Source organism: Xenia sp. Carnegie-2017, unplaced genomic scaffold (assembly GCF_021976095.1).
Source record: "Xenia sp. Carnegie-2017 unplaced genomic scaffold, XeniaSp_v1 HiC_scaffold_2, whole genome shotgun sequence".
In the NCBI taxonomy this organism is placed as follows: Eukaryota; Metazoa; Cnidaria; class Anthozoa; order Malacalcyonacea; family Xeniidae; genus Xenia; species Xenia sp. Carnegie-2017.
In genome coordinates, this window is record NW_025813482.1 from 1263771 (window position 1) to 1278624 (window position 14854).

At 34.2% G+C, this 14854-nt stretch overlaps 3 protein-coding genes and 1 long non-coding RNA gene across 4 annotated transcripts; all 4 read left to right on the forward strand.

Annotated features, from left to right (window-relative positions):
* Positions 1-121: 121 nt before the first annotated feature.
* On the forward strand, positions 122-1828 carry LOC124440629. Its single transcript, XR_006946699.1, has 3 exons — positions 122-214; positions 562-700; positions 1258-1828. It is a non-coding gene; the product is annotated as an uncharacterized LOC124440629 (long non-coding RNA).
* LOC124440431 (uncharacterized protein DDB_G0290685-like) lies at positions 1826-4499 on the forward strand. The gene is made up of 4 exons (XM_046990826.1): positions 1826-1836; positions 1893-3769; positions 3854-3992; positions 4270-4499. Exons 1-4 carry the CDS (start codon positions 1826-1828, stop codon positions 4412-4414), a joined length of 2172 nt encoding a protein of 723 aa, XP_046846782.1. The 3' UTR covers positions 4415-4499.
* Positions 4500-5404: 905 nt separating this feature from the next.
* LOC124440432 (DNA excision repair protein ERCC-6-like) lies at positions 5405-10091 on the forward strand. The gene is given in 17 exon segments (XM_046990827.1): positions 5405-5573; positions 5706-5914; positions 6033-6352; positions 6444-6612; positions 6821-6949; positions 7034-7126; positions 7558-7754; positions 7824-7935; positions 8030-8148; positions 8312-8519; positions 8618-8731; positions 8800-8848; positions 8919-8964; positions 9128-9271; positions 9480-9735; positions 9805-9900; positions 10041-10091. Coding segments are annotated over 17 exon segments (2382 nt in total). The 5' UTR covers positions 5405-5503.
* Positions 10092-11297: 1206 nt separating this feature from the next.
* LOC124440740 lies at positions 11298-13115 on the forward strand. The gene is made up of 7 exons (XM_046991171.1): positions 11298-11342; positions 11533-11749; positions 11843-12028; positions 12106-12221; positions 12358-12466; positions 12537-12649; positions 12855-13115. The coding sequence occupies exons 2-7, from the start codon at positions 11618-11620 to the stop codon at positions 12997-12999; spliced, it is 801 nt and encodes a 266-aa protein (XP_046847127.1). The 5' UTR covers positions 11298-11342; positions 11533-11617; the 3' UTR covers positions 13000-13115.
* The last annotated feature ends 1739 nt before the right edge of the window (positions 13116-14854 follow it).

The window sequence follows — 14854 nt, forward strand, 5'->3', positions numbered from 1 at the left end:
GACAAAATACCATCAAATCTTTCATAAGGGCCTACCTCCCAGACGACGGGTACAGTTACCATGGTGATAACATTGCAGTCACTTCTCGATAGTCTAATTGTCGGACAATTTCTCCCAGGTTCGTCGTCAGATCAAGATTACGGATCAAGTTCCTAGAGTATTCAAACCTGCACAAAGTGATTCCCGTGGTTTTAAAACTCACACGATAAGCAAGGTAATTACATAACAGGGTAGAATCAACTTTGGTTTCTGTCGGGGTGTGTTCTAGTTTGGATTAGATTTTGGTGGTTACGTGCTACCAAACCATGTCAGACTTTTTTTAAATTCTGTTAATTTTTATTTTGATTGAAAGATTTTTGAAAGTGCGCTGCATTTAACACTAATCACAATTGCTTTAGCTTGATTGTTTGATATATTAGCTATTTTTAGTGAAATTGTTACCCCATCCTTCATACCTTCTTGCCAAGTCTAGGACAGGGTGTACTCTCCTTTGCACCCTTTCCTGAAATATAACAACATTTTGCCCTTCTGTGATAATTTTCCTGATACTTTTCTTTGTAGTGTCCTCCAATTGCTAATGACATTATTGATCTAACTGGTTTGAATGAGAAAGTCGATGCTAATGCTTTAGAAAAACAATTTTCCACAATTACCCTTGACAGCGACACTCCTCGTGATTCACCTGACACTTGTAACAAGAGTAAGTAGGATCGTATGGTGTTATAGAAGTACGTGATAGGATCGTATGGTGTTATATAAGAACGTGATAACATGTATGGTGTTAATATATGATGTACGTGATAATAGATATGGTGTTATATAAGTACGTGATAACTGAGATATTTATGAATTTAAGACGCTGTAGAGAAGCCCCGACATCTCCTTAACCGAGTAAAAACATTATGTGCTGTATTGAGAATTCGGCGTTTTTTAAAATTACGCAACCCAACTGTTTGGTTAAGTCCATTCGTTTTATTTATACAATCCAATTTAAGAATTCTTTAGGCATTTTGCCAAGACTAAAAATTTTTTTGAAAAGTCACTGTAAGTTTTCATTGTAAGTTATCATTGTAAGTTTTGTAACATTTGCATACCGGTTGTGAAAAGGTATTACTTAGAACACGCGATTCATTCTTGAACAGCGTTATTTATGAAGATTTAGATCAGTCCACTGCTTAACTCGAATAGCATAAAAAAACTTATTATTTGTATAGCAATCCCTACAACAATTGACATTTGCACATTTTTTCTTTTAAGAAATACGCGTTACTGTTGAGTGGTGATAGTGAAGACAGACTGGAGGTTGCAATCAATGAAGTTTTTTATCAAGGAGTAAAAATAAACAATAATACTGCGGGCAAAAAAATTAATGCATCTGACGTCGAGAAAAACATCGAGAAGGAAAATGTTTATGAAGATAACAAGACAAATGAGGGTTATATTATTGAGGATGTCGAGGAGGATGGCGAAAATAATGCATCTGGCATTAGGATAGATGGCGATGATAGAGCATTTGATGTTGAGAACGATGATGAGAAAGGTACATTTGACTTTGGCAGGAATGCTAAAAATTATGCATCTGACGTTAGGATGGATGACGATAACTGTGTATCTAATGTTGAGAACGATGATCAGAACGGTGCATTTGACTTTGGCCAACATGGTGAAAATAATGCATCTGACGTTAGGATGGATGACGATAACTGTGTATCTATTGTTGAGAGCGATGATGAGAATGGCACGTCTGATGTTAAGAGTGATGATTAAAATGTTGTGTCTGATGTTGAGTATGATAACAAGAATGGTACACCCCATGTTCAGAATGATGATGAAAATGTTACATCTTATGTTGAGAAAAGTGTACCTAATGTTGAGAATGATGATAAAAATAGTACATCTGATGTTGAGAATGATGATGAAAATATTACATCTGATGTTGAAAACGATACCAAAAATGGTACATCTTATGTGGAAAATGATGACGAAAATGGCTTATCTGATGTTGAGTATGATAAAAATCACAATGAAAATGGTACATTTGGTGTTGAGAGTGATGACGAGAATGGTACATCTGATGTTGAGAATAATGACGAAAATGGTACATCTGATGTTGAGTATGATAAGAAGTATGGTACATCTAGTATTGAGAGTGATGACGAGAATGGTACATCTGATGTTGAGAATAATGACGAAAATGGTACATCTGATGTTGAGTATGATAAGAAGTATGGTACATCTAGTATTGAGAGTGATGACGAGAATGGTACATCTGATGTTGAGAATGTTGATGAAAATGGTACATCTGATGACGAGAATGTTGATGAAAATGGTACATCTGATGAGGAGAATGTTGAAGAAAATGGTACATCTGATATTGAAAATGGTACATCTGATGTTGAGAACGTTGATGAAAATGGTACATCTGATGTTGAGAATGATGATGAAAATAGTACATCTGATGTTGAGAATGATGATGAAAATAGTACATCTGATGTTGAGAATGATGATGAAAATAGTACATCTGATGTTGAAAACGATACCAAAAATGGTACGTCTTATGTGGAAAATGATGACGAAAATGGCTTATCTGATGTTGAGTATGATAAAGATCGTGATGAAAATGGTACATCTGATGTTGAGAACGTTGATGAAAATGGTACATCTGATGTTGAGAATGATGATGAAAATAGTACATCTGATGTTGAGAATGATGATGAAAATAGTACATCTGATGTTGAGAATGATGATGAAAATAGTACATCTGATGTTGAGAAGGATGATGAAAATAGTACATCTGATGTTGAAAACGATACCAAAAATGGTACGTCTTATGTGGAAAATGATGACGAAAATGGCTTATCTGATGTTGAGTATGATAAAGATCATGATGAAAATGGTACATCTGATGTTGAGAACGTTGATGAAAATGGTACATCTGATGTTGAGAACGTTGATGAAAATAGTACATCTCATGTTGAGAATGATGATAAAAATAGTACATCTGATGTTGAGAATGATGATGAAAATAGTACATCTGATGTTGAAAACGATACCAAAAATGGTACGTCTTATGTGGAAAATGATGACGAAAATGGCTTATCTGATGTTGAGTATGATAAAGATAATGATGAAAATGGTACATCTGGTGTTGAGAGTGATGACGAGAATGGTACATCTGATGTTGAGAATGATGACGAAAATGGTACATCTGATGTTGAGTATGATAAGAAGTATGGTACATCTAGTATTGAGAGTGATGACGAGAAAGGTACATCTGATGTTGAGAATGATGACGAAAATGATACATCTGATGTTGAGAATGTTGATGAAAATGGTACATCTGATGTTGAGTATGATGATGAAAATAGTACATCTGATGTTGAGAATGTTGATGAAAATGGTACATCTGATGTTGAGTATGATGATGAAAATGATACATCTGATGTGGAGAATCTTGATGAAAATGGTACATCTGATGGCGAGAATGTTGATAAAAATGGTACATCTGATGACGAGAATGTTGATAAAAATGGTACATCTGATGCTGAAAAGGGTACATCTGATATTGAGAATGTTGACCAGAATAGTAAATATGATGTTGAGAGTAAAGATGACAATGTTGTATCTGATGTTGGGAAAGATGGTGAGAATGAAGTTCAGAAGAATAACAAGGATGGTGCATTAGCCATTGTTAATGGTTCAAAGGTTATAGAAATAAAGGATGAAAAAAAAATTGAAAAAAACAGTGGAGGATCAGGCAATATTCCAGGTAAACAAAACTGATTTTAATAATGTGTCGACTTCCCTCGGTAAAAAAAGACAATGCATTTGATGCTGTTTTCTGATATTTTAGATTATGAGTCATCCCTTACATACACAACATGTTGCCCAACTTCCATTTACCAATCGACTTCATTTAACATTCGACGATGTCCGTGTCTTTTGTCATCGAACGAGAAAGAAGCATACAAGATGTATGTTATAAGTGGAAGGTAATATTGTATTGTATTGTATATTTTCAGCACCAATAGGGATAGGACACCTAATCCAAATGTTGTAACTTTTTAGCTTTAATGAAAGTAGTGGAATTGCCGGGAGATTAGGATTCGGGTCGAGCCATTAAGTATTCAAAGTAGCAATTTAGTAACTATTGGGAATTTTTTAGCAGTGTATGTGAATACTTTACTGGGTTACAAATTTTGAATTGGCTGCTCAAATTTAAATCAAATTTAGAACATCGCTTTTTCGAATTATCTTTTCTCATTGTAGACGCAGTCTTAAAGCTTGCCAATACAATGATGCAATGCAAAATTTCGCTGCGTCTTACGAACTATGCGACTATGACATTAGATTGAGAAAAAAGATTCAAGAATGTTATAGTTTGGCCAAACCTGCACGTCAAAGAAAAAAGTAGGACTGTTATTTTTTTCTCCCTTTTTTAATGTAGTTTCGTTCCCTGTGTCTATTTTTGTTTATTTTCCTATGTGTTTTGTTTTTCCTTTAATATGTTGATCATTTTCATTCTTTGCTGGGCACCATATTTTTCTTATGTCTTCTATGAAACCTTTGTGGGATCAATGGACAATGATAGCCTCGACTTCATTCTTCAACTGTTGCGATATTTACCGTCCATTCTCAATCCCATTATGTTTGCGTTTTGGAGAAGCGATTTTCGTGCTACTTGCATTGAAAGAGTTTGTTGTTGCGTTCAAATAAAATATCAATCACGCTCATCGTTCACAAGTGGCAAAAATCACATACAACTTGTAAATCGTGACAACACATTATCCGATTCAAAGGAGTCTAAACCTCTAAAGATCTAAACATTTTTACTTCCTTTGTTTTTATGTAATTCCTCGGCGTTGAACTTCTCATTTTTCTGTAATCATGATGTATATGACATATGTAACATTGTAGCAAATATAAATCAATATTGTAACATCTTACAGTACTATCTAACAACATGTATTCATATAAATAGTGTTGAACTAGTGAAATATACTATAATAAAAATCCAATGCATTTACATAATTACATGGCCGGGTATGAAACTTGAGGGTTAGAGTTTGACCATTGTGGATGGTAGTTGATCTGTTGACCAGGATTGAAAATACCTGTCTGTGGATATTGATTATAGTCCTGTTTCTCTAAATTGCCATTCTGCGTAGCACGCCTTGCTTCGTCAATGTAATTTCAAAATTTCTGTTTCCGAAGAGCTAAATTTTCTTTCGATATCCACCTCGAAGACGAAGGATTTGAACGTGCTTCACTATTATCTACAAATTAAAGTTAACATTTACATCCAGAAGGTTTTTAATTAAAGCTACTCGGGCATAAATCGCATTACAAAATATCTGAGATCAGTGACAAGGAAAGCGGTTCTTTTAAAAAATTCATGGTCGAAGTGTAATCGAAAGCTTATTTCTTTGTCAAAGTTTATATCACCGACGAGTTTTCTTTCTCGTTTTGCTTTGTTTTAAAAAAAAACTCACATAATTAAACGATGGATAATGGTGAAGCTCATAATACTGAAGCTTTAGGTGACGCTTTGAAAAGTTTGCAACTTCAAGATGGTACGAACTCCTAATTTATTTCACTTTTTATCTGAACTGCATTTTTAATATGAACTGCACAGCATTCAGCAAGGATTGTTTCTTTTTGAACACAAAAACCTTCAGGATGTAAATGTTAACTTTAATTTGTAGATAATAGTGAAGCACGTTCAAATCCTTCGTCTTCGAGGTGGATATCGAAAGAAAATTTAGCTCTTCGGAAACAGAAATCTCGAAATTACATTGACGAAGCAAGGCGTGCTATGCAGAATGGCAATTTAGAGAAAAGTTTACAACCATACAATATAGCAAATAATATACACAAGAGCGACAAAGTTGTTAGAAGAATACAGAAGTTGGCGGTATATTGTATTTTAGTAATTTAAAATTGAAAACCAAGTCACTGAACTGATCTCAGTGCTTGTGTGTACGTGTAACTTTGTTGATTTTAATATGTTATCGTTCACTTATTATGTTTAGAAGAAATTACAGGAAGTACTTCAATCAGATAAAAGCGATGAGGAGGAGACAAGTGAATATTTTGTTGTATCAAAAGGATTTAAAGTACCCCAAAAAATATACAGCAAACTGTATAACCATCAGAAAGAGGCCATAGTTTGGTTTTGGAAGTTGTTTGAGGATCGTAAAGGAGGAATCCTAGCAGATGATATGGGAATGGGGAAAACAATCCAAGTGGTATCGTTTCTTGCTGGAATGTTTTGCTGTGGTCATGTAAATAATGCATTAATTGTTATGCCATTAGCTCTTCTTGCTAATTGGGAGAAGGAATTTAAAAAATGGTGAGAAATGACCTTTATTTTGTGGTGGAGTGCGTAAATTATATTATGGTATTTTAGTTGGTTAGTTTATCTGGTAAGTTATGTTGTTTAGGGCACCTGAAATCAGGGTTGTTCAGTATCATGGAAAAACTCCTAAACAAAGAGGGGAAATTCTTATTAAGATCCAGGCATTTGGTGGGGTCATTCTAACAACATATGGACTTGCTCGCACTTCTGCATCATTGCTTGGTGAAAATAGACATGGAAATAGATTTACTTGGGTAAGTTGTGTCTTACAATGGTTTTCTGAGTGATTCTCTCAATAATTTCTCCTCGTGAAAACATTACTTCTCTACCTTTTGTTTGTATCATTTTTTTTAATTTCACTTTTTTATCTTTATTATTAGCCTGCATCTTTTGAAGTGATCTTTTTTCATAACTGCATTATTCCATCAACTATCTTAGCTTGTATCACAAAAATATTTTTAGGACTACATTATTTTGGATGAAGGTCATAAAGTCAAAAATACTGCCAATAAAACAACCATTGCAATACATGGCATACCTGCACAACATCGTTTCATTTTGACTGGAACTCCAGTGCAAAATAACTTGAGGGTAAGAGCATATAATTTCTACACATACTATCATTTTAATGTAAGGGTGCGAGTTGAAATGAATTGTTTATTTTATTAATTAAAGGAAATGTGGGCTTTATTCGACTTTGTTTGTCAAGGAGAATTTTGGGGAACTTCAAAGTCATTTAAACAACAGTATGAAAACCCTATTGTTAGAGTAAGTCTTTGTTGGGACTAAAATTGAATTGTATTTATCACTATAGGTTGTACATAGGTATCACTGTTAGGTTAAATTGAATTGGCAACTTCTAGAGTCACGAATCTTATGGAGAACTGTAAGATCAATGTATCTTATGGATAACTGTAAGATTAATGTATCTTTTTATGGATAACTGTTAGTTTTTATGGATCTTATGGAGAACTGTTAGATTAATCTATCTTAGGGAGAACTGTTAGATTAATGGATCTATGGATAACTGTTAGATTAATCTATCTTATGGATAAATGTTAGATTAATAGATCCTATGGAGAACTGTTAGATTGATGGATCTTATGGAGAACTACTAAATTAATGGATCTTATGAATAACTTTTAAATTGATGGATCCTCTGAATGATGACTTGAACTTGATAATATCTCTGTTTTCAGGCCCAAGAACGAGATGCTACAGCATATGAGAAAAGAAAAGGACAAGAGTTATCAGAAATTTTAAGAGAGCTCATTGCGCCACATTTCCTGCGGCGCACCAAAGAAATACTTGAGATGAAAAAGACTGAATCAAATAATGACATGCCGGATTATGTGGATGGAGCATCAGACAAAGAAAATGAGCCTGATAATACTGAGTATTGTTACCTACATTAAGAAGTTTAATGATTTTATGTCTTGGTTGTTCTGACATAACTTTTTTTCAGACCAAAAACTCCATACCTAACTCGCAAGAACGACTTTATTGTTTGGGTGTATCTTTCACCAAGCCAACTCCGCATCTATGAAGATTTCCTCAGTAAAGATCGAGTTAAAGAGGTTTGTTGTCATCCAAAACATATTTTCTTCAATCAACTTACTTTTCAAAAATGTTTGTAAGTGTTGGAATTCAGTAGAGTCGTGTGTGTTTCAGGTTTTAATGACGAAGAGAAGTCCTTTGGCCAAGTTGAATGTGATGAAAAAAATTTGTGATCATCCTCGTTTGTTGTCTACAATGAGCAATGAAACTCTTGGTCTGCCAGTTGAAGAATTGTAATTATCATGATATACAATATATTACCGATATTTAAACATTCAGATAAGCTACTACGTATAGTTGTATGATTAGGTTTCAAAAGCGATTAGCGTCTTTTACCATGGTATTCATGATGAAAGATACATTATTTTTTTATTTTTCTGCCAGTTGTAACAAGAGATGAAATGTTATTGTTGTTTCATACAGAGATGAAGACAGTGGTTATAAATGGTGCGCACCACCCGTTCAACAGCTTATTGAAGAATCTGGAAAGCTTGTTTTTCTTGTTCAATTATTGAAACAGCTAAAGAGCGAAGGTCATAAGACTTTACTTTTCACACAGTCACGAAAAATGCTAGACATTATTGAGAAAGTTTTGAAAGAAAAGGTCAGTGGGAATATTGCTTTTCAATTAACATTGCGCATTTTTGTTCGAAGTTTGTTTTGCTGTTTGAATTGGTTTTTTTTTGTTTTCATTTACCGCAGCAAATAAAGATTATTCGTGTGGATGGTACCATTCACAAAATATTTGAAAGAGAAGCTCGCATACACTTGTTTCAAACAGATCCATCAATATCTGTGTTTTTACTCACAACTGAGGTAGGTATCATGTGTTGTCATGGAGATAGTGAGGGATAAATGAATATTTTCCAATTTTCCATCTTCAGGTTGGGGGTGTCGGCTTGACGTTGACTGCTGCCAGTCGAGTTGTTATTTGTAAGTTTTGACTCAACATTTTCATTTTTAAAAAAGTTCAACATTTATTCTCTTACGCATACTGTTTCAGTTGATCCCAGTTGGAATCCGGCCACTGACGCGCAAGCTGTCGACAGGTATTTAACTGTCCTCGTATAAAAGTCAATAGTCCTCCCAGCTATCACCATATTGCAATGGTGACTCCTGCTTTTGGGGCACACTCCAACAAGTTACACATTGTTGGAATTGTATTGCAGTCAGTATAAATTCACATTTATCAAATCGTTTTGTGTCCATCAGATCTTATCGTATTGGCCAGAAGCAATCTGTTGTTATTTACCGACTCATTACGTGTGGTAGTTTGGAAGAAAAAATCTATCGTAAACAAGTGTTTAAGCAAGCCATCACTAAACAAACGACCGGTTCTTCCAAAAATCCGTACAGGTATGCATTATAATCCCTCCCCAGTCGCACCCACTTTATTTTTTACCTGACTTCTCTATGTATTATCATATGTCGCATCTACTGTCTTGACTTGCGTGTGATTTTACCCACATTCTCCTACCTATTTACTTGAGCTCCGTACACACGCCATCTCTATTACTGAGAGCTCAACTGAGAACACCTGTTTTTACGAATCTCATTTATTTAGATATTTCACGAGTCAAGAACTTCGTGATTTGTTTGTCTTGGACGATCCACGTTGTTCAAAAACCCAACTTCAATTAGAACAAATGCATTCTGTTCACCGTGTTTCTGACACCGTATTGGACGAGCATATAAAGTTTCTGCAAACAACGAGTATTTTTGGTATTAGTGATCACGACTTACTTTTCACAAAGGAAGCTGTCGTCACTGACGAAGAACGATCCGTTGTTACGGAGATAAATGACGTTATCCGGGCACAGGTATAGTTACCATGGTGATAACATTGCAGTCACTTCTCGATAGTCTAATTGTTGGACAATTTCTCCCAGGTTCGTCGTCAGATCAAGATTACGGATCAAGTTCCTAGAGTATTCAAACCTGCACAAAGTGATTCCCGTGGTTTTAAAACTCACACGATAAGCAAGGTAATTACATAACAGGGTAGAATCAACTTTGGTTTCTGTCGGGGTGTGTTCTAGTTTGGATTAGATTTTGGTGGTTATGTGCTACCAAACCATGTCAGACTTTTTTGTTAAATTCTGTTAATTTTTATTTTGATTGAAAGATTTTTGAAAGTGCGCTGCATTTAACACTAATCACAATTGCTTTAGCTTGATTGTTTGATATATTAGCTATTTTTAGTGAAATTGTCACCCCATCCTTCATACCTTCTTGCCAAGTCTAGGACAGGGTGTACTCTCCTTTGCACCCTTTCCTGAAATATAACAACATTTTGCCCTTCTGTGATAATTTTCCTGATACTTTTCTTTGTAGTGTCCTCCAATTGCTAATAACATTATTGATCTAACTGGTTTGAATGAGAAAGTCGATGCTAATGCTTTAGAAAAACAATTTTCCACAATTACCCTTGACAGCGACACTCCTCGTGATTCACCTGACACTTGTAACAAGAGTAAGTAGGATCGTATGGTGTTATAGAAGTACGTGATAACAAGAGTAAATAGGATCGTATGGTGTTATATAAGTACGTGATAACAAGAGTAAATAGGATCGTATGGTGTTATATAAGTATGTGATAACAAGAGTAAATAGGATCGTATGGTGTTTTATAAGTACGTGATAACAAGAGTAAGTAGGATCGTATGGTGTTATATAAGTACGTGATAACTGAGATATTTATGAATTCAAGACGTTGAAGAGAAGCCCCGACATCTCCTTAACGGGCAAAAACATTATGTGCTGTATTGGGAATTCGGCGTTTTTTAAAATTACGTAACCCAATTGTTTGGTTAAGTTCATTCGTTTTATTTATACAATCCAATTTAAGAATTCTTTAGGCATTTTGCCAAGACTAAAAATTATTTGAAAAATCACTGTTTTCATTGTAAGTTTTGTAACATTCGCATGCTGGTTGTAAAAAGGTATTCCTTAGAACACGCGATTCATTCTTGAACAGCGTTATTTAGGAAGATTTAGATCAGTCCACTGCTTAACTCGAATAGCATAAAAAAACTTATTATTTGTATAGCAATCCCTACAACAATTGACATTTGCACATTTTTTCTTTTAAGAAATACGCGTTACTGTTGAGGATACGTACGGCGATAGTGAAGAAGGACTGGAGGTTGCAATCAATGAAGTTTTTTATCAAGGAGTAAAAATAAACAATAATACTGCGGGCAAAAAAATTAATGCATCTGACGTCGAGAAAAACATCGAGAAGGAAAATGTTTATGTCTCAAATGATTACTTTTATGTTTAAAAAATTTCTTATCCGTCGTTAAAAGTTGTTCGTAATTCTTTAGATTACATCTCGTCACGAGTATTTTCTGAAAGTAGTCTTTTTATTTTCATAGGTATCCACTAAGGTGCAAAACCAGGAGAATGAAAAAAGAAATTCAAGCAGGTACAAACACATAGAAATAGAGAAATATTGAATGGAGAAAAATTTTCCAAAAATATTTGTGCATTGATGAGAGGGGGGTAGTAACATTTCAGTGTAGTGTTTATATTTACTATGTAGTAATTATTTAATATGAGTGAGGACTATACCATTACACATAGTCCATTTTTCTTTTCCTAAATGGCAACTGTAGTATTGACGTCTCAGCTGAGAACAAGGCAAATCCACTGGATCGCTTACTGAATGCCTCTCTAAATGGAATTAAGTTAGGAGATCAAATGCTAGAATTTGGACCAAACAAAGTTACTCTTCAGGATTTATGGACCCTCATTCCACCAAATGAGATAACTAAATATGCTGCCACACTAATTGAAAATAAAACTGTGGCACCTGGATGGCTTAGTGATACAGTAAGTCAAGTGATTAAACACTCTACAGCTTACATATGATTATCATGCATCAGAAACAAATGTTGAAATAGTAAATGAGCCTGATTGTTATAGGTTATCAACGCTTTCTTATGGAAACTTTCATGTGAATATCCTGGTGTCCTACCAGCAGAATCATACGTGTGTCAGTTGGTGCAACGAGGATATAGTACATGTCGACTGTGGGCAGATCAAAATTTCATGGCAATTGACAAAATAATATTTCCTCTCAATATGTCTGGGAACCATTGGACACTTTTGGTAAATACAATATGGATGCAACATAGCTAAGACAAGAAGACAAATTTTTATTATTTTCAATATTTTCACTTTTAAAGGTAATCGACAAACAAAAAGAGATGGTATACTACCTTGATCCTATGGAAGGTCATGTAGAAGAAGTTATCAGTGAGGCAACAAGAGTTGAACTTTCACAGTTTATCAAAAGCATTTGGTAAGTATATATACATTACTTCCTTGACAAATACCAGTATTTGAATTTCCAATTCAATGAATCAATTCAATGTCTTGAATACACACAGCAACATTGATATTGTGCAGTTGATAATATAATCCCTTTGTTTACACAGTGCCCTTGTTGATCTAAAAAGTGGGTGGAGCACATCAACTTGGCCTATTATTCAGCCTTCACACTATGTGCAAGAGGATGGGTTTAACTGTGGAATAATTATTTGCCTGGTAGTTGTTTTGACATTGTGTTCTAAGAAATAACAATTTAAAAAAATCTCTTTTATTTTTATCATTTCAGTTTGCTGAATATCTGAGTCAAAATCTTGACATAAATGCAAAGTTTGACATGAGAAAAGTGAGGCAGCACGTGACTTCAACGATTATGGGTTCTTGCTATGATGACATTTATGAGTAATAACAAAAAAATTATATTTTTTTAAATATTTTAATAAAAGGGGCAAATTATAGATTTTATATAATTGAACTAGACAAAAACATTAAAGTCGTGATTTATTTGTTGGAATTATCCATAAAATCAATCTGACATTTGTATTGTAACGAATTGTGTGCTTAATTACTATACCATAAGTAAAATGTGTAAAATTTATTTTATTAGGAGAAATAATTTGGTATGCAAGATTTGCAAGATAGATGATGGTGAAGACTGGTTGGAATGTAATTCATGTGGGCAGTACTTTCATGCAAGTTGTCTGAATGTTGACTTTGGACAAACTCTGACAGAGTACTTTGCTTGCCCATAATTAGATAAGACTTATAGGCCGTGATCTGTGCCTCAAAAATATGCTTTAAAAATGAGTTTCGTTGGACACCTCAAGGAAGGTCGCAAAATTTTCAAAATAGATAGAAAGTCACTTGCTGTTTGATATTCTTTTTATTGTCACTTCTAAAAAGCTGCAGTTTTTTAGTATTTCGCGGTTGAATTTCAAAATTCCTCGCTCCTTCAATTTTGAATGTCGCCATTTTTTTGGTGCGGAACTCTCTGATCTAACTGCCGTTGTCATGGTGAGGCAAATTTATTAACGGGCACCATCTTGAAAGGTGGCAAAAAAGCAATATTCTTAATAAAGTCCAAGTAAAATGTATATTTTAAATGAAGAATTCTGTCGAAAATTTTGGGAGCAAACCTAAACTGTCACCTTTGCACTTATGTATCAACATAGGAGAAGCCTGTTTTAGACCTAAATCTTGTCAGTTTTAAGAACTCATGGTTAAATCGTGCGCAACTTCACTTTTCGAAGGATAGCAACGCATCTTTCCATAAATTTTTCCTTAAACACTAAAGCTTGGTAAGAAATTGATCATTACCACTAAAGAATTTTTTGTTAATAAGCTTTTAAAGAGGCACATCATTATGCATAGGCCTAAGATAAATGTAAAAATTGTAGAACAAACATTTAGCAGCTTACAGCTAAGTTACAGATTCCATAAAGTACATGCTTTTCTGATTAACCTGCTTTAAGTGATGCAAGAGCAAAAATAAAGTTTTAAAAGTATTGCTATCAGGCTATTAGACTCACTAGACACAAGAATTACTTTGATTCAATGTTTTGACCACTCTTTCTACAAGGTCACTCCACATAGGATAAGTGAAGTCCATTCTTTACTTTGGAAGAGTAGAATTCTGAAATTTCTCTTTTTAAATATAGAAGGACAACATTTTTTTGGTTTTGTAGAACCTACACTAAGCATTAAAGTGCTTGCTCACTTACTTCTAACAGAGGATCTTGTCTCCATTACATACCAATGTCCCAAAACCATCTTTAGTTGCTGTTTCCATGCATTGATTATATAAAGAATGACTTCAAAAATAATTCAGATATTCTTTATTTTAAATCAACATTATAAACTTTTATCAAAGGACACAGAGTAAATTAGTTTGTATAGATCAAAATCATAACTACATTTCTTGTTGAGAAATATATATACAGGATCACTTTTTCAATCAATGTGCCAAAACTCTTTCACTCTCCTTTTCATGGTATGACAAAGACAACTTTTATCTATGAAAGTCCTCGCTAATCAAATTTACAATAAAACAAGTTTCAACCCAAGCAAAAAAACCCCAGCTTTCTGGCTTCTGAAATGGCTCACTGAAAAAATATTCTTTCTTGAACTGTAAAACATGATCTTGAGCATAAAGCCTTAACTGAAGATTAACAATCATTACAACCTATGAAAGAGATTGTTGAAAAATACAAAAGTTTACCACTTCTGACATATTGTAAACAAATAGTAACTAAGTTTGTTCTAAGAATCATATAATGTTGAGTTCTAGCTTGCTGTTTTGAGATTTTATGCTTCTTAACTGAGATTTTTAACTTCTTTTTGCAAAATACCTCTCAGTTGTATACAGAATGCAATAAGAATGACTTTAGCAATATTTACTCTTGATTAGCAATGGAAGTTTATGGAACTTACATTTTTGTACCAAGTCGCGCTTTTGCCTTTCTGTTTACAACCACAAGTGGATATTACTCCTCCGGATGAAAATGGGTGGCAAACGAGTGACGTGAAACTGCAAGTCTGAAATCGTATGGATGACCATTCCCCTAGCGCCGAATTCCCTACTTGATAACGTTCATTGGGGTTGTAAGA